The 22,269-nt window shown below is 45.4% G+C and overlaps 1 protein-coding gene across 5 annotated transcripts in view; it reads left to right on the plus strand.

Moving 5' to 3' along the window:
* The window catches only part of EGFR (epidermal growth factor receptor), a 171,779-nt gene that overhangs the window by 118,736 nt on the left and 30,774 nt on the right, over window positions 1-22,269 (plus strand). For 4 of the 5 annotated variants that reach the window (XM_056334107.1, XM_056334108.1, XM_056334105.1 and 1 more), the window contains 13 exons: window positions 5,278-5,429; window positions 7,077-7,263; window positions 7,960-8,094; window positions 9,846-9,914; window positions 12,827-12,945; window positions 14,402-14,543; window positions 15,397-15,513; window positions 16,065-16,191; window positions 16,291-16,364; window positions 17,611-17,701; window positions 18,442-18,641; window positions 19,597-19,729; window positions 21,084-21,183. In XM_056334107.1, coding sequence (XP_056190082.1) covers window positions 5,278-5,429; window positions 7,077-7,263; window positions 7,960-8,094; window positions 9,846-9,914; window positions 12,827-12,945; window positions 14,402-14,543; window positions 15,397-15,513; window positions 16,065-16,191; window positions 16,291-16,364; window positions 17,611-17,701; window positions 18,442-18,641; window positions 19,597-19,729; window positions 21,084-21,183 — 1,646 coding nt within the window. Of the gene's footprint in view, window positions 1-5,277; window positions 5,430-7,076; window positions 7,264-7,959; window positions 8,095-9,845; window positions 9,915-12,826; window positions 12,946-14,401; window positions 14,544-15,396; window positions 15,514-16,064; window positions 16,192-16,290; window positions 16,370-17,610; window positions 17,702-18,441; window positions 18,642-19,596; window positions 19,730-21,083; window positions 21,184-22,269 lie in introns of those variants that run through there. The other variant, XM_056334109.1, reaches the window with a different exon arrangement.

The raw sequence follows: 22,269 nt of genomic DNA on the forward strand, positions 1-22,269 counted from the left end.
AAGCTTAAATGCCATTATGTTGGTGACCTGGCAGTAGTAGCTGCGCTTTTCTGGTTTCCACAGTAGGTTACTTGGATCTGTTTGATAGCTGTAAGGGAATTCTCTTTGAGGTTGGTTTAAAAAAAACACACTGATATATGGGACCTGCCCTTATAGCTGATGTGCAGATTCTGCCTGAGTGATACAAGCATCTTCTGTAATTTCTGAGGCCTTGTCAGGTGAAGCCAGCGCAGCCCTCGTAAGGGGGAAGCGATTTGTGCCTGACCTGGGGGGTGTGAGTGGCGGGGTTTGGGGATGGTGTGGTTGCCCATGCAAACCTATGTCGAGCAGCATGTCTTACAAAATTATTCCAGTTCATTTAAAAGTTTATTTCCCCACACTCACACTCTGGTTAAGGTGAGTTGGTTGTGGGCAGCACTGATGGTAGGACACCGAGTGCCATTATCTCCCCTGGCTTTCAGAAGCAGCTTTGTATCTGGACCAAGTGCCTGAGAAAGTACTGCCTTTCCATGAAATACCTAAAAAAAAAATATAAAAAATTACAAAGTGAAATTATTGCCAATGAGTGAGGAGAGAGGAATATTTATAAACATGCTGGCAGATTGAATAAATATCTCTTGTCTGCAAGTTTTCCGTTATTGTCAATAATGGCTGGAAAGTGTGCAGAAAAAGTATATAAATTTATTATGCCAGGGCATATAGAATTGTAAGTGATATATGAAGCATGAAAATGGACTTGCATGTCTCTGAAATTGCCTTTGTGAGTTATTTTGATGTGTCTGTCAGAGCTGCAGGGAGACTGACGCAGGCTAAGCATGCACAGAAACAGCTGATGCTTTGGGGATTGGCGATAATTTGGTTTCAAAGCATTCTCCAGGGGTTTTCTCAAGTCTGGGACAAACATGCATGACAGGATTGGGATTTCAGTAATCAGAGATTTTCTGGGGAAAAGATGAAGATAGATTTCACTTCTATCAGGGCAATTGCTGCAGGGACCACTTTGTTTAATCTGAGCTTGTGTGGATCTGGGAGAATATAGTGGCTTAGCGTTATGGCCAGATGGATGCTTTCTGTCTCCCTACCATCACGTGTGGAAAATGCCATTTAGGAAATGCCTTGGATTCACTCCACTTCTTTGGGCTGCATAAGAGGCAAAAAAGGCCAAGGAGCAGAGGGTTGCAGGGGGTGAACCCATTCGCATCACCTAGAAATACACCTTTAAGGCCAAGTTGGAGGCAGAGAACGGGAGCAAGGATCTGTGAGCAGAGAGAAGATTATAGGATCCAGGGCAGCCAACCCTGCACTTTTCATAAGCACTAGAGTTCAGCGAGTTTGGATCTATCAGTCCAGAGTGCCTCTTTCTTCAGCTTTTTGATTGCTGCTGTCTTATACAGCACCTGACCTTTTGGCTCATTTCAGCACTATCTGCATTTTTTAGGCTGACGTAATACTGTCACTGATTCAAGATCAACATCGCTTCGCCATTTAGGAAGTGCAGCATGCATGCTAAGAGCAGCATCATATAGAAATAAAATTCTTGTGGTGGTAATGCCATGCTGCTGCTCTGCAGACTTTTTGGGTAGCCTGCACATCGCTGGGGCTCTGGGGGTCCAGTGGGTCACCTGGGCTGGGGCAGGAGAGCCCCACGCTCCCAGTGGGCAGCCCTGCTGCTGCTGCAGATGGTGGTCTCCTGGGATGTCTTCTCTGTGTCAAAACTTTCCGGACTGGCTGTATTTTTATTATATCAACATCACAGATAAGAGCAAAGCTTTTGTCTTTTAGGGATCAGCCCATGCCTTAAAGTTCAGTTCTGGATCTCAGTTTTTCTACTGGTCAGGGACATCCTCACCCTGAATCTTTATCATGAAACTTCTCTTGGGTTTTTTTACTCTTCTATAAAGGTCAAATGTGCTGCAGCTATGTGTAAGTGTCCACAAGGGACATATGTTACACGGTGCATACTAACGCAGCCCCCAGCAGTCCCCTGCGAGTAGCCATACCCACCACCGACTCTTAAACCTGGATAGTTCTGACTAAACTGCACATTGAAACAGAAGTATATAATGAATGTATGTGGCATCAAAATCTGTCCTTTGGAGGGCAAAGAGGTCAAACTCAGTAGGGGTTACATCATAATATAATCCTTCCATGCAAGCATGCACGTCCCACTTAAAACTCTGGAGCAAGGTGAGCACCTCGTTGTGCTTTTGCCTCTGGCCAGAATGGCATTCACACTGTAGTATTATTTACAAATAATTATAGCATATATCTTTTCAGAACAGTTTTCATAAGCAATAGTATTATTCATCAGATGCAAGCAGGTCATTTTCTTCTCTTTCCACATGTTCTAGTTGGAAAATTATTCAGCACCTTTGCCTGAGTTCAATAATAATGCTGCAGGGGTTTAGCTTGTTTTGTTTGATTTGAGTTTTATTTGCTCAGCGTTTACTGCTTATGACCCAGGTTCTCATTTGGTAAATACTGCTGTGATGAAGTTCACTTTTTGGATGTACTTAGCACGCTCTGCAGCAAACAAGGATTTGGCCTTTTATCTCTTAGAGCAAACAAAAACTTGTGCATGTGGGGGGAAGCTCCTGTAGGGTGGTCTGACTGATGCTAGCCATGAAATCTTGACAGAAGCAACGCGTTTTCTTGTGCTTTCCAAATCGTAACTAACATCTCATCTACTGTTTACGGCATAGAAGATGTGATGAGCCTGAAGGAGGAGATAAGTGGGTTTGTGTGTGGCTTAAGACACCTTTGGTAGAAAGCCATCAAAGTGATCTCTACTTACACAACAGGGGAAGAAAGTAGGTCCTGGAGGACCAACCTGAAGCTTCTTCAGAGCTCGTTTTGTCTGGGTTTCCATCTGCAGCTTCACAGGCTGGCAGGCTCCTGCCTCCTCACTGTCCTCGGAGCTGCTCCTGAGGCAGTGGCTCATGGGGCACCATGGTGAACCAAATCGGTAAGCTCTCCTGAGCTAAAAATACCCTCTGTCCATTTATTTATTTATTGTTCTGCATTATTTGTAGCTTGGATCAACTCTTTGGCATGGTTCACCGAGTGGCCCCGTAGGAGAGGGAGAGGGAGAAGCGCAAGAGTAACCATGCGCTCTGCCTGCTGCATCAGCCTTGATCTAGTAAGCAGTGAAAAAGTCTGTGTTTCTCAAGACAGCTGACCCAAGTTCAGAGCTCCAAAGCTTGCCTGATCCCAAGGGAAGCACACTGAAATGTGTGCAGTTTCTCCTAGGGCTTGTTTCGGTGAGCTAGACTGTTTTGTGGTACGATCTGACTGGTGCCAAGCCACGCAGGGTCAGCGGTGGGCATGAGCGGCCAGGAGGATGCTGCCAGGGAAGGCTCCTCCGTCCACCCTCCCTTTGGTTCACATGTAGCACAAACCCTGCAGCTTTTGCATAGGGGCTGTCTTGAGTACCAGGGCAGATCTTTGCTGTTAACTCTGGAGGTTCCACAAGAGCATCAGGCCATTTGTGGACCATGAAGACCAAAACAGGCTGACTTAGATGTCTTCATTTCTGTGAGCAGTCCAATCTGCACCTGCTCCTGCATTGTATTTGAGTGCATTTCAAAATCACCCTAGTTTAGAGATCAGATCTGAGATGCCTAAACTGAGCATCCGAGCTGAGATTTTGAACTGAGAATCTTTTATTACTGCCTTTCTCCTTGGTTGGAGGACAACATTGCTTAAAATTCAAGATGATCTCTTGTAGGACTCTGACTTTTCCAATCAGTTCAAAGCGTCTTCACTCCCATCCCCAACACCACCACATTTCCCCAGGCAGACAAGCATACAACAACATTTTTAACTTTCTGCCTTAAAAATGTGACCACTCCACAGAATAAGACCCCTCCTGTGATTTTGGCTGATAATTTGTGTTTCTCATACTTGAGGCAGAAGGTGGCAAATGCAGATTTTAAGCATGAACACACTGGAACAGTTAAGTTTGCAACTGAACAGAAAATCCTGCTTAGAAATTTCTTGTCCATTACAGAAATTCAAGGCTAATGTAAAAAGAGTCATTTTCTGCACTTGAGGATCGTGTAGTAACAAGCGACTTGGATGTTGTAATCACAGCCCCTGTTAAACTGTCCCCGTTTACTAGCAGTTGACGCTGATCCCAAACACCGTAATGTTTATCTAGACGTATAATGAGAAATAATTGAGGAATGTGAGTGAATAGCCTCGCTTTAAACATAGACAAAGAGTATTTAATCTGTTATCGCTGTTGCTTCTTAATGGTGATGACTATACTGAGAAGTAACACATGTTCAGTGAATGGTTTTGATGATTGATGAGTGCCTCTTTATCACTGCTTATTATGTTATTTTTCCTACTAATAAAACATTGATTGTTCAGTTGTCTTATGTTATTAGCTCCAAAACTTATTTCCAGCTTTGTCAAGAGTCTTTATTGTTTACTCTACAGCATCCCAAACAGTGGTGTTCCAGTTTGTGTCTGGTGCTTCTAGGAATTAAGGCTCTACAAAAGTATTGTTTCATTTATTTTCTGCAAGTTAAAAGAATGCAATTCTTCCAGTGTGTCATGGAAAGCCATGAGGTCAGTCTGGGGTTGCATTGTAGTGACGAATAGCTCCCACTGAAGAGCAAAGATGGGCTGAAGCTTTCCACCTGGAAGGCGTTGCGAAGTTTTTTACCATGTTGCCTTCTGTATCACTCTCCTTTCCTCTGTATTAGCATAACTGGGAGATGTTTTAATTTTAGCTGTGTAGGAATAGGCCAGGGACTGACTGGAGTAGTACAGAGTTTCTGGGGCTTGCGTGTGGTGTTTTTTTACTTTAAAGCAGTTTGCATTTTTCTCTTTCATTACAATTGAATATAGTGGTGATCACTTCTGTCAGTTCCTGTAGGTTGGATAAAACAGAGTAAGAGAATTCAGGTGGGGACTAAGTTTTCCATCATGCCATTATAAATATTTGTAGTCTCGGTGGTGCTCTGTGTGGCACCAGTTTCTTCCCCAGCAGCAAAGCATGCTTAGGTGGATTTGTGTGCCAGAGCTGAACATACCATGAAATTCTTCCATTTGTTCCAGTTCTTAATTCTGGTACACCTCTGTGCCTGGAAATCGTGGGACGCTCCCTACACTATTGCCATTACGGTCTGCAAGATAAAGTTCTAGTTTCTTATGAATCTGTGCTGATGCTTCACTTGGTGTGGTGCTTGTAAAGACAGGTGGGCAACAAGTCTTCACCCCATATTTATTCTTGCTTTCCTTCATGGAGCTTTCTTCTTTCCTCCACAGTTTGTCAAGGGACAAATAACAAGCTGACCCAACTGGGACATGTGGAAGACCATTTCACCAGCCTGCAGAGGATGTACAACAACTGCGAGGTGGTACTCAGCAACCTGGAGATTACATACGTGGAGCACAATCGTGACCTCTCTTTCCTGAAGGTTAGTGTTCTTGGCCAATGTGGCCTACCCTGCTAAAAGAATTATGCAGCATTTTTTTAAGGGCAAAGGATCAACTCCCTGTGAAAATTCTGTGGTGATCCAAAACCATAGCTAGCTAGTGTCAGAGAAATTGCAGATCATAGTCTCAGCATACCTATAGGCTGCAGGATAGGCTCAACCCTACTGTACTAAATCAGGTACTTTGAGAAGTAGCTTTTCAATGTGCTGGCTGCCATGCAGATGGGTTTTTTCTTACTTATAAATGTTTTTACATCTTTACGGATTGCCTCGCTTCTCAGAGTGCAAGAGGCTTCGTGATGCCGCTGGGCAAAGCAGAGCGGCAACCCACTGATGGCAGGTTTCGAAGCATAGAGGCACTTGCCTTGTTTTGTACACGAGTGCATGAGTAACCATGGCAAGCTGCAAGGGGAACAGGCAGGGGATGGACGTTAAAACACAGCCGCAGCATGGGGAGGAGCAGTGTCTGCCATGGGGACCTCCAGGTTCTCCACCAAGCAGAGACTGGGCAAGGGGTACAGCTCTGCTCCCCCACTGCCAGGTTGCCACCAGTGGCATTAGCATCACACCTTCGGGTTTTGGTGGTGTGGTTTGTTGTTGTTAAAAGATGTTTTAAATGCACTGCTTTTAGCATGCCTAGTTATCAGATTAGGAGGTTTTCAAAGAAAGAGGCAGTAAAGGAAGAAGGTTTTTTTGCCATTTGAAGTGTGTGTCTGGTATCAAGAGCTCTGGTATGGTAGCTGTGATTAAACAGGTCAGTCCTCTGGGCTGAGGGGAGTAATCTCTTTGTGTAAGCTTTTCTCAGGGAACAAAGAAAAGGAAAAAAAAAATTCATCATAGCAACAAGCAAAAACATCAGAAAAGAGGTGGTTCAGATATATGGGTTACAAACACAATGGTGTTGCCATTTTTCTTTCCCAAGCACAACTTGACCATGGAGCTCAGAGTTCCCAGGAATGCAACAGGTCTCTTGAACCCTCACTGGTAGTCTGCACAGAACAGGGAAGTATCCTAAGTGGTAGCCTGAGGGTTTTTCATTTATGGTTATTTTTGTAGGAGATAGAAATGCACACATTTCACAGTACAGGAATTAACCTACATCCAGGGACAGTGCCTCACTTTTCTTTTTGTCCTGTAACTGTTATTTAAGAGGGAGAAGGTTACCTGATCTTCCCCTCTGCTGAGCATTGGAGGCTCTGCAAGGGAAGGGACACAGAAGAGAGAGCATAAGAGCCTCAACCAAATGGTGTCTGTGCTGCCAGTGGTTGGAGGCTGGGCAAGTATTCAGGGGAAGCAGCGCACTTGCTTGCCCTATCGTACATGCTTGCCCTGTTCTCCTGCATCCCCAAGGCAGCCCCATTTGCCTTTGCTTGGGGATGGAACAGGGGTAAGCTGAACCTTTGGAATGACCCCCTGGCAGCTGCTCTAAGGCTCAGTTTGTACCTGACAATATTTCCCATATAGTCCCTTCTTCTTCTCGTATTTATTTACTTTTTAATGAGATTAAGTGTTTTATCATTCCTTAAAATTGAAAGATGATGGATTGGATGGGTGGGAGGAGGAAAGTGACTCTGTCAAGAGTTAGAAGAGTGGTATGGATTAAGCACTTTGTTTCTTCTGTTCTCTCAGACGATACAGGAGGTTGCAGGCTATGTGCTCATCGCGCTTAACATGGTGGATGTCATTCCCTTAGAAAACCTCCAGATCATCCGAGGCAATGTGCTGTATGACAACTCTTACGCCCTGGCAGTTTTATCCAATTACCACATGAATAAAACCCAGGGACTCCGAGAACTGCCGATGAAACGGCTGTCAGGTGAGATGAGGGCAAGAGGTGGAGGAGGCACCTGTAAAACAAACTTCCACTGTTAGGTTATTGGTATCGAGATCTGACTGGAGATCTCCTCTCAGAGTTATATGCCATCAAGCCCATCTGAATGTAGTTTCCCAGTTTCCTAACTGCTTTCCTGCTAGCCAGCCTTCTTCAAAAGATGAAGAAAGTTCGTAATTTCCCATTGCAGAAAGATCCAGAAAATACAAAGCGTCACCAGGGTGGTGGGATTTATTTGTGTCCTCCAAAATGGCAAAGAAGTATCCACTTGTTCCTTTGCATCATTTGATTCCAGCGCATGTGCGTCGGTATTTTCTGTTAAATTCCAGTGGGAGCTGGTTGGTATGTGAATTAGGGTCTTACATGGTCTCTGGTATGCATACCAGCAGTGCCACCTCTGCTGAGTTCAGTGCCCTCTGGAGGTGGCACCAGGCAGAAAGCCACATGTGCTGGTCTCTTAGTGGCATCCAGCAGCAGCCGACCTTCCAGAACCCATCAGTCTGAGCCCGGTGTTAGCGGCACCATCAGGAGTGCTGGTGCTATGTGGATTGTCCTGTTCTGTCAGCATAGTGTAGTGTGCCCGAGGTGAAGAAGTACATGTTTTATTTCCCCTTCTTGAGTTCAGAGATGGGAGACTTAGGCAGTTTGTTTCACTTACCATTTTTTTTCTTTCCATGGCAGAAATTCTCAATGGAGGTGTTAAAATCAGCAACAACCCCAAACTGTGCAACATGGACACCGTTCTCTGGAATGACATCATTGACACGAGCAAGAAGCCTCTCACGGTGCTTGAATTTGCAAGCAACCTGTCTTCTTGTGAGTACTAACTTACCAAAAATGCTGTGCACTCCCCCATTTCAGAGAAAACAAACATCCCATCTTCCGTGCGGTGGGTTTCAGGTCCGCCAAGCCCTGCACGCAGGGCCAGCAAGCCCTCTTCCAAGGGAAGTCCTTTCACTTCTTCACCGCTCCCCCAAGGTGTAATTTTTCAGGGTAGTTAGGTCCTTAACTCACAGCTTAGTGGAGTTCTTGGGAAACCTTCCCTGGATTTCAGACAGTACCCTACGTACGTGTTCTCCAAAGGCAGCGCAGGATAGCATGCACTCGTTTGCTTTCCAGCAATCTTCTGTTTACAATAGAAGTCTGGTCTGGAAAACCCACATGGAGTTACTGTGGGACTCGAAGCCTTGTTAGCGCTAAGGCTGAAGCTGAGTGCTGTAAAGCTCTGCTGGTTTAGGCCGCACAGGTTATCCTTGCAAAATTAATGATAAACAAGCCGATAAGTCTGATGCTTTAGATCAGCAGGGAGATGAGCCTATATTCAAAAGTTTGTGTAGCATGTGCTTAGAGTGGGCTCAAGCTAATCCTTCAGCCTTATGAGTCCCTCATAAAATCCCCAGTCATTTCACGGAAAGGGAATGTTTATTTTCATTTCTGAGCATTTCATTTCTGGCGCTATAAATTGGCGGAGAAACGTATTTTCTTTATCTTCTTCCCATTGCGTAATTGCCTGAGAGCTAATAGCCAACTTCTGTGTTGACATATTTTTTTGCAGAGCCCCAGTGTAATCAAGGAGTTGCAAACTATACAAGTCAGCATAGGAGTTTGGCTCTAAACACCACAGAAATGTTAACCTTTGACTTTTCAACTTCAAAAAAACAGAAAGTTCTTTGGTCTTGCCCCAAATCAATCAGCTCTTGGACAACTATTGGCGTTTGTTCAGCTATGTGATGGGCAGTGGGGGCAGGGAGAACCACGTGTTGCTGGCAGGAAGAATCACTCTAGTAGGAAATGCCTCTTAAAAGTAGTGAATTCCAGATTAATCCGCTTAGACAGCCTTTTATGGTTTTAATAATGAGCCCGTAATCTAAAATAAGTTGTTTCGCTGGGACTTTGCCTGTTGTTAAGAAAGAAAAAGAAAGAAAAGCGTAAGGAGGGAGGGATGGGAAGGAGCCCAGAGCCAAACCTCCAGGGTCAGGCAGGGTGTCTGCCCATTCTGCCGCCTTTCCAGTGACTGTCCATCTGCCATGTGGTCCTACACCCAGCAGTATTTTTGGCAAAGGGCGGGAGGAGGGCGCAAAGCAGACAAGTCAAATTACTTTGTGGTCGGAGTAGCTGGCGGTTGCCTGCGAATCCAGTTGGGTTTGTTTTCTTTTTCGAACAGTGTTGTTCAGAAACATTGATTTACATGTGGCCTGTAGCGAGCAGCTGGCACATGCCTGGCCGCAAGCCGGTGGTGACTTGCCATTGCATGCAAACCCCAGCAGAAGGTCCAGCTGGGCAGTAGCTGAGATTCCTGTTCCTGGGAAAAATACACCTCTTCCATAAGCTAGACTGGTTGGGTACTGTACTCACTTGCTCAAAGGTGTGGGAACCGCATGTAGGAAGCCAGAGGTGAACACACAATAAAGATTTAAGGTCCAGCTCTCAAAATTTCTGAGCGTTGGTATATAGGTGCTTCCTTTCTTGATTTATCGAGAAGGGAAGCTCGAGTCTTTGTTTTCTGTGACTCACGTGATGTTGTTCTCCACGCTTATAGAATATAATACTCCACTGTTGTGTTTTAGGTCCCAAATGCCATCCGAACTGCACAGAAGACCACTGCTGGGGCCCAGGCGAACAGAACTGCCAGACACGTAAGCCTGCAGATTAACTAAGAAGTATCTTGTGTGCTCCAACATACTAAATTTCTATCCGCTGAGAAAGTAACCCGCTAAGCGTGAATTAGTGACGTATTTCACACTTGCCCATCTCTGCATCCCGCTATGCTGGGGCTCCTTGAAGCGCACCATGGGTGGGCATGGCCCGCTGCCCACTCCGCAGAAGCGCAGACCAGGCTGTGCCTGCTGCCCCCGGGTGGCTCCATTCCTGGAGGGGAAACCTCGGGGTGGCTTGACTTGGGTCTGAGTTTCCCTGCAGATGTGCTCTTCCTCCAGAGGCAAAGGACCACAGCTGTCTCCCATGTTGAAAGTTTTCATCTGTCACCTCTAACTTTTTCCCATCTTCACTTACAAACATTTATTCGTGAAGTTATTTTACTGTTTAAGAAAGAATGCGGTAGCTGTGTGGTGAATTGTTTGCCTTCCTGCTGTTTCCCGCAGGCCAGTTAATGATACTTCAGATTGATTTCTACTATTAGAAGCAACAACATAACCTGATTTTTGCTGGCTTTAACTGCTCTCTTTGGAATCCCCATAGGTTTCTTTTGTAAATGCAAAAGGTGTCACCTTCATGTGGGTGATCACACCACATGCTGTACTCAGAGGACCTTGGGAAGGCTCTCAGAAAATGCATAACCATTTTCTAATTTGTCAGTGGAGGTATTTGGCATCATGAGGTTGTTCAGGTTGGCTGCCTGTGCCTTACTGTAAACTTGTGTAGGTAGGATGCTTGTCTAATATTGAGGGAGTGACAGAAACATGCTTGAGGTTTTGCAAGGCTTTATTTTTCCCAAAGTAAAGGCTAAGAAGACCATCCCAGTTTGTTTTGCTACTTTATTATTTCCTTTTTTCTGTAATAAGTAGGGAAATACACTGTTTCTGGTTCTTTGTTTTGTGTAGGGTTCAGTGGAAAGATTGCTGGTCTAGACATAACACAAATGACAGCAACATCCTATCCTTGGTTTTCCATTGCAAATAATCACCTACACCTAAGCTTCTTGCTTGCAAGTATCAGGCCAGAGCTGTACGCCTTCTAGAGCTTAAGGGAAAAGAACACAGAGCCTTTCTCTCTTCATTTAATATAAGCTTTAGAGTTTTTCATTCCACTCTGCAGTTTGGCTCTGGAGGTGGGCAGTGGCTGCTGCTCACAAAGCCCTGCCCAGGTCAGTCCTGCAGTGGAGGCCACACAGCCGTCCCAGGGGCTGGCGAGACCCAAGTCTCAGCCCTGCAAGCTCCCAGCATTTGCAGACTCGTGCTGGCTTTGGGAGGGTAACTGGGAGCGTGCAAAGCAAAACTGCTTGCAGGCTCTGGCTCTCCTTTCCAGGCATTTGAGAATCTGGCCAACTGAAAACGTATCCCACGCTTCCATGTGTGGGAAGGTTTGGGGTGATGCATATCTTTCTCCTTCAACAAATGTGGGATATTTTGTACGAAATATAAATGCCTGCCGTGATCTATGTTTCCAGCAGGAAGCTCTAGTCAATAGCTATCAAAGTGACGAGCTGTTTTACTCCCCTGCTGACGCTTATAAAAAAAATCATATCGAAATGCTGTTCGTGTAGAACAATGCGCCTTTTATTCCCCCATTTCTAGTTGAATGGAGGAGTTGCTATCGGAGAAGCTAATGCATATTGTGGAAATAATCTGTTTCCTTGAAAATATACCATCTTGCTTACAGACTTACAAGGGAAATGAAATAATACAATTTGCATATAAAAGTGTGTAGTGGAAAAAGCTAGGAAATATTATTTTAAAATATCAGTTATATACCCTGTAGCAGGTTACACTTACCAATAACTTTCTGTTAATTAACAACTGTCTGTTTCAGACTTACAGGAGTTCCTGATGATATTGTAGCTCATTTGTGCCAGCTGCAGAGCTGGTAACCGCTCAGGCTAGCGCCGCGCTGGGATGCTCGGGGCGCTGCAGCACAGTGGGTTAGCCACCAGGTTTCTCTGACATCTAATGCCAGGGTCTGTGGATCAGTCTTTTTTTTTTTTTTTTAGAGAACAAACAATCCCATTTTGCGTCTCTGGTACAAACACATGCTAGCCATTAATTTCTGGGTGTTGTGTTTTTTTTTTTTTTAAATTGTTCTGATTATAGTTTTCTCTGCTTTGATATTCAAATGGAGATGATTTCAGGATTCTCAACAAAATGTTGCAGGCGGTTTTTCTTCCCTGCAAAACGCTGAATTGGGGCCAGTTCTTCATCTGGGTTGCTGCACTGGTGCAAACCTAGTGGGAGCTGAGTAATGAAGATAAAATTTGGCCAAGGAATTGAAGCCTAAAGAAAAATAATACAATTCACGTATGAAATCAGTTTGCTGACTGGGCGTCCCCTCTCTCTGGAAATTTCAGAAATATTTTTAGCGCTCTGAAGGGATCCTAACACCACACCAACAACGTACGGTTTCCCGTTATAGTAGAGAGTCCTGGCAGTTCTCTTTTCATGTTGTTTTTTCCCAAAGCTAGCACCAATAATAGCAGATTTTCTCAGCAAAATGGAGCCAGATCCTGCTCTGTTGTCCAGCTGTAAGATGCAATGACTCCACAGAATTTTTCTTGATTTAGGCATTGATGCCACAGGGACCTGGATGCTATTTCTAAGCAGGCCATGGTTTGCTGGCTGGGACCGGAGTGCTTAGCACCTCGCAAGAGCCAAGATAATTATGGGCTGAACACAATCCCTTCTCACCACCACCCACACCAGCTCTCACCCCTCCAGAGTGCTGGCCTTATATAAGGACAGAACACGCATCCCAGGGGTAAAATCTAGAACAGATCCTGCATCAGACCTTTTTTTCCATATTTCTTGATCTCGTTGCAATAAATACAGCTCTAACATTCTTCATGCCTGATGTTTTTGTTTTTGCTTGTGTCTTCCAGTAACAAAAGTCATCTGTGCGCAGCAGTGCTCTGGCCGGTGCAGGGGAAAGGTGCCCAGTGACTGCTGCCACAACCAGTGTGCCGCGGGGTGCACGGGGCCTCGGGAGAGCGACTGCCTGGTAATGATGCTACACCACCATCATAACTGCTTAAATCCCTGGCACAGCAAGGCAGGCTTCCAGCTGCATGTCCTCTACCCTCCTTCCATCCGAGAAGGCCTCTGAGGGGTGCTGACCTGGAGGGTGCTCCAGGGCTTCCCTGTGCGGGTGGTCAGTGGGAGGGAAGAGGACATGAGCTTCACAGCATCCTTAGCAGGTTTCTACTGACCCTGCAGGTGGACCTTCCTAGTGCCTGCCAAAGCAGTGTTAGCGCCATCAAGAGCCCAGTGAGCTCAAAGTTGTTGCAGAGCAGCTGAGTGTTTGCTGTAGGGTGACTTCCCCACGCAGGCAGGTCCCCAGGTCCTCAGCTGCCTCCCTGGTGCAGCGGTTTTCCATGCCAGCACAGCTTGGCCTTGTGCTCCTTAGCGCTAGTCAGTAATAAACTTGGTTTGCTAAAGCAAGAACTTGTAAGGGGAAGAAGGGATGATGGATTTTTTTTTTTTTTTTTTTTTTTTTTGCATTTTATTAACTTCAGACATGAAATCAAGGTTTCATTTTCTGGTTTTCACTTGCCACAAAAGCACTTTATTTGGGGGACCCTGGGGCAATGGAGGGAGAAGGAGAAAATGGAGGGTTTTTTAGGAAAAAAAACACGTCTCATTTCTCATTGCTGTTCTGCAAGAGTTTCAGGGCGTTGGTGGTGCACACTGTGGTTTTAACTCTTCCCCATGTTTGCACTGCAGTTCATTCTGAATTAGGTGACACCTGAGTAATCAGCACAGAAACCGTCTGGTCTCAGTTTTGTTGTTACCTCTGTTCCTGGTCCCCTTAATAAATTGCATGGCTATGATGCCGTTACTGGCTCACAGAGAAGACAGTTATTCTCTCATCTGGAAAGCCAGGGAAGAAAAAAGGGGAAAAGAGAGTGATTATTAATTTAAAGCAGAAATAGATTGGAAGAACTAACTTGTCCTTCATAAATGCCTGCTAAATTGTTCATTACCTGCAGCCAAATATAATGACTTCAGTTTAATATTTCGCCAGAAAAGTCAGTAATCGGCAGGAAAGGACTTGATTTGATTTTGGTTATTAAAAAAGCAGCCAAGAAAAGTACTGTTTGTCTGGATTTGGTTACTGCTTGTAGGGAAAATTCTTCTAAGGCATGCAGATTCACTTCTGTTCCCATGTGAATCCCAGCAGCTCTCTACCCGAGTGCCAAGTTTTCTTGTTCAGAACAAGAAAACCTCATGTTCTCTGGGGTTTTTTTCCTAAATATTTAATTCAATTGCCCAACCTGAAGCAACCTTTCACCTTCAAAGCATGAGGGACCATCCCATCCTGTAGCTGCCTGGGAGTTCCATTAGAGCTAAGCACGAAACATGATGAGCCCATCAGAGTGTTTTTAAGGAGCAAATGTAAAACTATTGTCACTTTTTAAGGAGAAGGTAGTTTAACAGGTGCTGTTGTTCAATGACAGGCATGCCGCAAGTTTCGGGATGATGCTACATGCAAGGATACATGTCCCCCATTGGTCCTGTATAATCCCACCACTTATCAGATGGATGTCAACCCTGATGGAAAATACAGCTTCGGAGCCACTTGTGTGAGGGAATGTCCACGTAAGTTCATTTCCACAGCCGCAGAGGAGGTGGGAGGTTGGAGAGGAGTGGGAAGGGACCTGCGTTATCCCTCTGCATTATGGCCAAGTGAAAGAGAACTTTCTTCTGCTCAGCTTCTGTGGGAACTGGGAATAGGTAACAAAAATGAGGGAATTAGCTGGTAAAGAAGACAGCCTTTTCAAACCGTCTGCATCCATCACCTTCCCTGATTTTTAACCACTGAATTGTGACTTCTGAAGATTTTTCTCTTGATGGGGTGAAAAACACCTCATGAGAATCTTTAGGACAATGACCGTATTGAATCAGTCCCGTGGATTATCAAAGCAGTATCAACTGGTAGTAATTGGGTCTTAATTAGGACTGGTAGAAAGTCATTGGTTTAAACGCCTCCCTCTCAAGGCCTATGATCATTGTTTCCTCAACAGATATTGGTTTTTCTTTCACACTGTTCTATATCCATGTTTTTTTAACCCTTCAAGACTTAAATGTGCGAGAAGGTTTGGTGTACAGAACTGGTACCCCTTTCTGGGGATGACCATTGCCCTGGCCAGCCCTTGGCCTGGAAGAGTGCGCAGAGGTGAAGTGCTGTGTATTGATCCTGATCATGGCACTGGTGCACAGCCTGGCCTTGTTGGTTTATCCTTGTGTGACCGTTCCCCTCTCTGTAAAATGGTGAGCACTGTATGTCCATCTACCTTCAGAGGGTGTTTGTGAGAATTCATAATTGATGCCTGTGCTTTGTTAAGTATGCCAAAAGTTCAAAACCCCTTTTTCTTCCCAGTGCTGAAGTGCCTGTGCAGCCCCCAACACATCCCTCGTATTTCAGTGACCTTTGTATCCTCATTTTTTCCAGACAACTACGTGGTGACTGACCACGGCTCATGTGTTCGCTCGTGCAATACTGATACCTATGAAGTGGAAGAAAACGGTGTTCGGAAGTGTAAAAAGTGTGATGGGCTATGCAGCAAAGGTATAAAAACATGGAATAAACCAGTAGGGCTTTGAGATGTAGAAAAAGTATATGGAGTTCTTATCTCAATTAAGTGCAAATTCAATATAAATATCCAGTGATAGTTTGGAGATCTGACAAGTGGTTTGATCAGGAAATGTAGCTGTGGAGCATGCTCTCCAACTGGGATACACCACAAGTACAGCAGATAAACCATGCATTGTGTGCATGTGTATCTTGCACGTCAGCCTTCTCCTTCACCTGTCCTTCCCAGTATCTCATCAAGGGGAGTAAAATGAAAGCAGAACAAAGAGAGAGATGGGCACGTGCCACAGCCTGTGCGCAGAGATGCTCGGACCAGAGCTGCGCAGCTGGGCAAGTAGGAAGCCATTGTCCTGTGGTGCTTTCTGAAAAGCAAAAGTAGGCAACAGATCTGTGAAATTCATCTTGCAGTGGTAGGTTTGACCATAGGGGAGTGCTTTCTGGAGTAACAGCATCTCCATGTTTACTCCCTCCCATGGGACTGGGCTTCACTCTTCTCCCCCCTGACTTTTGTATTTCTCTCTTAACAGTGTGCAATGGCATTGGAATAGGTGAACTCAAAGGGATCCTCTCCATAAATGCCACAAACATAGACTCCTTCAAAAACTGTACCAAGATCAATGGGGACGTCAGCATTCTCCCAGTTGCATTTCTAGGGTGAGTTGCCTGCTGGTCGTTCAGCACTGGAGGAGAAGGGCTAGGGAGAAAATCAGGCTGAGCCATTCTTTTCCCAATTCCTCGTTCTGTTTGTTTCAGGGACGCCTTCACAAAGACCCTGCCGTTGGACCCCAAGAAGTTGGATGTCTTCAAAACAGTTAAAGAAATATCAGGTTAGCAATGAGTTTTAAGTTGCAATGTCCTCTGACTGGTACTGCCAAAAACACAAAGGGAGTGGAGGGAAATTTTTTAAGCACATGGAGAGAAATCCAAGCAAATTGTTTCTGCCCCTGAGCTACTAGGGGTCACCCTTCACGAAGGTGGTCAGCAACACCTCACCAGCATTACACCCGTGTGACCCACGCTGGTCACCTATCCAAGGTGTGTGGTTTGGCCAGACCATCCCTTCTGCTGAACTGTCAGCCCTAGCAAAGAGTAAAAGCAGAGGAGATCCTCAGCCACCCAAGAAGTTTGTGGTGATGCAGAGGCGTGTCACTCCAGCTAAAAAAAGCCAAGTTTGTTTCTATTTGTGGAAAACCTTTCAGCAGCTCCTTAGGGAAGCGTGCTCAGTGGCTTGCATCATCCTTGTGGAGACACCCTCTCCAGCCTGAAGAGCTCTTCCTTGGGGTGAATATGTCTCCACAAGCACAAAGTAGCCAGCGGAGCCCTCAGCCGCCGTCTTGCACCAAGTATCAATTAAAAGTAATTTTGTTCAGCCCATTATAAAATGAGCGTAACATCAGAGCTGGCTCCACAGACATGACTCCAGTTCCCCTTTCCTTGCTCTCTTTCACCTGTCTAGTTCCCTTCATGGTAGCAACAACTAACCCCAGAGCTTCATAGACCTGCCTGCGATTCCCCGAATTCTCCCCCTCCTCCTGGGCACCTTGGCTGAGCAGGGAAATCTGCTTGCCTTAGCAAATCTGCTCTGAGCAGCTGTCTGTTCTGCTCTGTTTCTGCTTTCTCTTCAGTTTTCCCATTCCCCAATTTTCCCATTCCCCAAGGGCAGCTCAGGAATGGGATGGCATGATGCCTTTCTCCCATAGCACTGGTGCCCGCCACCTCTCAGCCAGGGTATCTGCTAGCCAGAGCCGTCGTCACTGGCAGCGTGGTGTGGCAGGATGGGTGGCTCACCAGCATGCTTGACTTTTACGCTCCTTAGCCCTGGTGGTGGGCCGAGTAGTAAACTGTTTATAAAACAGGGTTTAAAAATATCTTCCTGCTCCCTGAAATGTCATGTTTCACTTTAAGATTCTCAGATAACCATAGGGAAAGCACAAACACCTTCTCCCAGCACCAGAGGAGCTCAAGGAGGAGGTTCTGCTGCCAATACTGACCACGTTTTATTATTATTGTTATTTTTATTGTTATCGTCATCGTCATTACTACTATTATTATTAAATCTTTTTTTCATTTCAGGATTTTTGTTGATTCAAGCCTGGCCCGATAATGCTACTGATCTCTATGCTTTTGAAAATCTGGAGATTATACGAGGCAGAACCAAGCAACAGTAAGTAAATCATCTTGCCAGAGCGACTGTAGAAGAAACTGTGTTTAGAGCTGCACTTGTTCGAGCACCCCAAGGTAACAGGGGGTGTGAGACTCGGGTGTCCCAAAACTGATGCAAAAGGGGAAAAACCCTGCGAGGAGCAGAGCACCATCTTGGTAGCAGTAGATACTGTGCTGGGGAGGTAAGACCCTCAGCTCTGTGCTGTGTGTGGAAGGCTGCCAGGAGCCTGCTCTGGGGACCAGCAGCCTGGAAGAGCCAGCAGGATGGAGGGCACTCTTTGCAGTCTGGGGCAATGTAATCAGAAGCACTTTGGGATTTCAGGTAGCTGGGCAGTCAGGGATGGCGACCATGGCTGCTAGGTGGTACAGACACTAGCAGTCCAGCCAACACCCTCCTGGGCTTACCCTGAGAGGAAGGATGGCTTGGTGGACCAGCACAAAGTAATAGCTGCTCTACCTACAACCATTCTTGCACACCATTTACTTGACAGAGTGCACATGCCCTGCCAGTTTTAGCTTAAAAAGCCCATGCAAAACCAGGTACGAGTGTTGCCGTAGTTTTACAGTAGGTATGCCATGTACCAGGTGTTCAGTTTAGAGGGCTGAGCAGCATCTTGCTTGAACAAACTTCAATTCACAGCAACACACATTTGAAAACCAAAAGAAAAATGTGCTGAGTAAAACCCTGCTTACTAATTCTCGTTCTTCTGTGTGTTTTCTTTTTGTCCATCTCCTTTTTAGTGGCCAGTATTCCCTTGCTGTTGTTAACTTGAAAATACAGTCCTTAGGGCTGCGCTCACTCAAGGAAATAAGCGATGGAGATGTCGCCATTATGAAGAACAAGAACCTCTGCTACGCTGACACCATGGACTGGCGCAGCCTGTTTGCAACTCCGAGCCAGAAAACAAAGATTATACAGAACAGAAATAAAAATGAGTGTGGTAAGTCAGGGCTGCCTTCCTGCTTCCCATGGAAGCTATTGCTGAAATGCAAGAGTAATTTGTCAGTGATACTGCTTTAATGAAGATGGTGAGGGAAAAGTGGGATATTTTCTTACTGAGGTGTGGACTTCATGGTCTCCAGCAGATAGGAAGGAGCTGCTTCACCACTGTGGGGATAATGAAGCCACACAGGTTGAAGGACACAGAAGCTAGCTCCAAATACTGGGCTTTTTGACAAGGTCAAAGTTGTTGTTCAACCATGCTGCTGTTGACTGCAGTGGTCCTGCACCAAAATCTAGTTACTTCTTGTTGCAGAATATGGATTTCTTGTGTTTTGGAAATTGGTCATAGAACCACAGAACGGTTTGGGTTGGAAGGGACCTTCAAAGACCATCTAGTCCAGCCCGCTGCCACGGGCAGGAACACCAGCCACCAGCCCAGGCTGCTCCCAGCCCAGTCCAGCCTGGCCTTGAGCACTGCCAGGGATGGGGCATCCACTGGGCAGCCTGTGCCTGTGCCATCGTAACTATTTCTTCCTCATATCCAATCTAAATCTACCTTCTTTCAGTTCAGAACTGTTGTCCCTTGTCACTGCAGGCCTTGGCAAAAAGTCGTTATAAGCCCCTTTAAGTGTTAAAAGGCCCCAGTAAGGTTTCCCCAGGGCACTGTCTTCTCCAGACTGAACCACCCCAACTCTCAGCCTGGTACTGGTTTATCTTTATTACACAGCTGTTAAACTGTCACAGGGAGCTCGTTCTTATTTTGAAAGGCCAGAAGTCACTCTTAATTTCAGGCTTTGGGAATGAAGAGAAGCATGATTATTCTTCTTCCATGCTGCCAGGACCATTCACATCTGCTGGGGAAAGCGGCTGAGCAGGACGGAGTCATGGGCAGTGCTGCATTTGCCCTCTCTCCTGCCTTGACGTTCATGGCTTTTCTTGTCTTTCCCTCCCAGCTGCTGCCAGGCACGTTTGTGACCCCCTGTGCTCAGACGTGGGCTGCTGGGGCCCAGGACCCTTCCACTGCTTCTCCTGCAGGTTTTTCGATCGCCAGAAGGAGTGTGTGAAACAGTGCAACATCCTGCAAGGGTAAGGCGTCCGAGGGGTGCTTGAGGTTTTGGCGACAATTCGGGAGTGGGGGTGTTTGGTTTTGAAAACCTGTTGCAACTAGAAAGCAAGCAAAAACCAGGCCCTGCGGTTGCGTGGGATTTCACCAGCTTTGCAGAGGTGTGAGCATGGTGCCTGGCTGAGGTACCTCCCCTTCCCCATCAGCATTGCTTAGGTGTTTGCTCTTGCCGCAGTGGCTACCAAGAAGACATGCCCCTAAGCCTGCAAGGAGAGTATCTGGAGGCCCAAGGAGGCTAAGTCTTATGCTTCCTTCCCGTGAGAAATAAAGGAGCTTAAAGCCCCAGTGAAAATCCCAGTTGTCTGTCATGTCAAGCGCATCGGTCGAGAGCTAGAGCCGTTTGCAGTTCCCGGGAGCTCAGTGGCCCCGTAGCCCTGGCTCCAGTAGGCTTGCCCTTGCAATTTGCAAAGTTGCAGTCAAGGGAGAATGAACTTTCATCTGAAAAGCACTGAGAGCAGCAATTCCAGGCAAAATTATTGCTTCAGCCTTGCTCAGGCTGAAGGGAGCGTATCATTGTTTGTCAGGACTGCAGCTAGGTTTTTCAGGGGGGGAAGGCACATCTAGCACTGAAAATTACAGGGATATTTTAATAAATCTTTCAAAGTTTGACTTTTAAAAATCATGAGTGTTAAGCAAGTACTTGACAGGGTGCTGATGCCCCTGATGTTTGTATTTCTCTAGCAGCTTGCAGTTTAGCAGCTGTCTTTTTTTTTTTGTAAGTTGGTTCCCTCCAGCAGCTATTAAGACCTGAAGGGCAGATCTGGGCATTTTTTGTGTCAAATGATGGGTAGATTTAGTTTAATTAATAACACCATTACTTGAAGTGGAACAGCTTTATTGCTATTGAAACCATCTGTTCCCAGCTTTCATATTTTAATGATTCATTGTGTGTTGTAGGGAGGGCATGAATTTAATTATCAGTGCATTGCTTTTTAACTTTCCTAATTATTATTTCGAGCCTTGGAATCACTTAAACTGTTTTTGCTGATCTCTTTGCATCACTACCATTTAAAAGCCTTTGGAAATCGTCGTGAATATTCTGTGTCATTACCTTAAAAGGGAAAGTAAACTAATTTGTAGTATGCAATCTGGAGCACCATGTGTTTCACCGTCAACGAAAATTCCCTTACTCTTACCTCCCCCTGGTCGCGCTGGGCCAGCGCTGCTGGTGTAGCCAGGAGGGTCCTCCTGTACCTCCTCCTGTCTCAGCACCATCATCCCAATCCATTTAAACTGGAGAAGTCAGGAAGAGGAAATCTATCACTCACTAATCAGCCTGGGTTTTTTAATTATTTCTCTTGTTTGTTTGTTTTTCAGGGAGCCGAGGGAGTTTGAGAGGGAGTCCAAGTGCCTGCCCTGCCACCCCGAGTGCCTGGTGCAGAACTCCACCGCATACAACGCAACCTGCACTGGGCCTGTAAGAGCAGTCACCTTAGCAAACCCGTGCCTCAGGCCGAGTATCAATGTGTATTTCCCCTGTTGAGATAATCCTGAGGTCTCTTCACCCTTCTCCAAGAGTGGAGATGGGGGGGTTAGGAGTCAAGCCTTTGCGAGGCAGGGAAGCAGACAGGAGAGGGAGCCTCAGGGTGTTATTTTTCTTTTGTGTCACCCATTATATATGTAATCCACAGTCACAGGCGTCGTAGGGCCTTTCTTTTCTGTGTCTTTTTACAAGGGGGGTAAAATGGCTTACATGTGTGACGGTACAGTAATCTGGCAAACATCTCAGGAACATGTAGCTAGTGAACTGCCAAGTTGGCCTGAACAGATTAAATTTCCTTATTCAGAGGAGAAAAAGTGTTTAAATAGTGGATTAAAACAGTAGCTTTTTGCCTTTTTCAAAAGCCATGATAAAATCATGATCAAAACCAAATGCTTATCGAAAAACATGCAGGAAGCATGTTAAGTTTTAAGTTTTTACTTAAAGTCGTGTTCCTTCCTCTAACTAGGTTACAGTAATTACCTATGTTAAAGTCATTGCAGGTGTAAATTATGTTCAAAGAAAGGCAATTGAAATGAATCAGTTGGATTTTCAAACTTGTTTAAATATTCCAAATTCATACAAAAGCTTCTTCTACAAAACTCAATACAATGTAATCTTGCGAATCATCCAGAGTCGTCTTCAATTTTCGTCTTTAATTTTGAGAAAACCCTTTTGTGTTATGAAACATCCAGTTTGACAATGGTGTGAAACAATTTCCTTTTAATCAGATCAAAATCATATCTTAATTGTAAAACTCTAATTCTCTCTCTCTTTGCTCTCTTTTTTTTTTTTTTTTTTTTTTTTGTAATTTAAATCAAATCCCCTACTTCTGTCAGAGATCCTCCTCTCTTTAAACACCTCTTCCCATCCTCTGCAGGCACTGAGTGCTCCATCCTTCCACATCATCAGTCTGAAAAGTCACTGCTCAGTAATGTGAAGCATTTCCATCCTCCCTTCTAGCTTAGACCACCATGGCCTCAGGGGTGTTACAAACATTTGTAAGCTCCTTCAGGTGGTGAC

This window comes from Falco biarmicus, chromosome 4, assembly GCF_023638135.1.
Source record: "Falco biarmicus isolate bFalBia1 chromosome 4, bFalBia1.pri, whole genome shotgun sequence".
Classification (NCBI taxonomy): domain Eukaryota; kingdom Metazoa; phylum Chordata; class Aves; order Falconiformes; family Falconidae; genus Falco; species Falco biarmicus.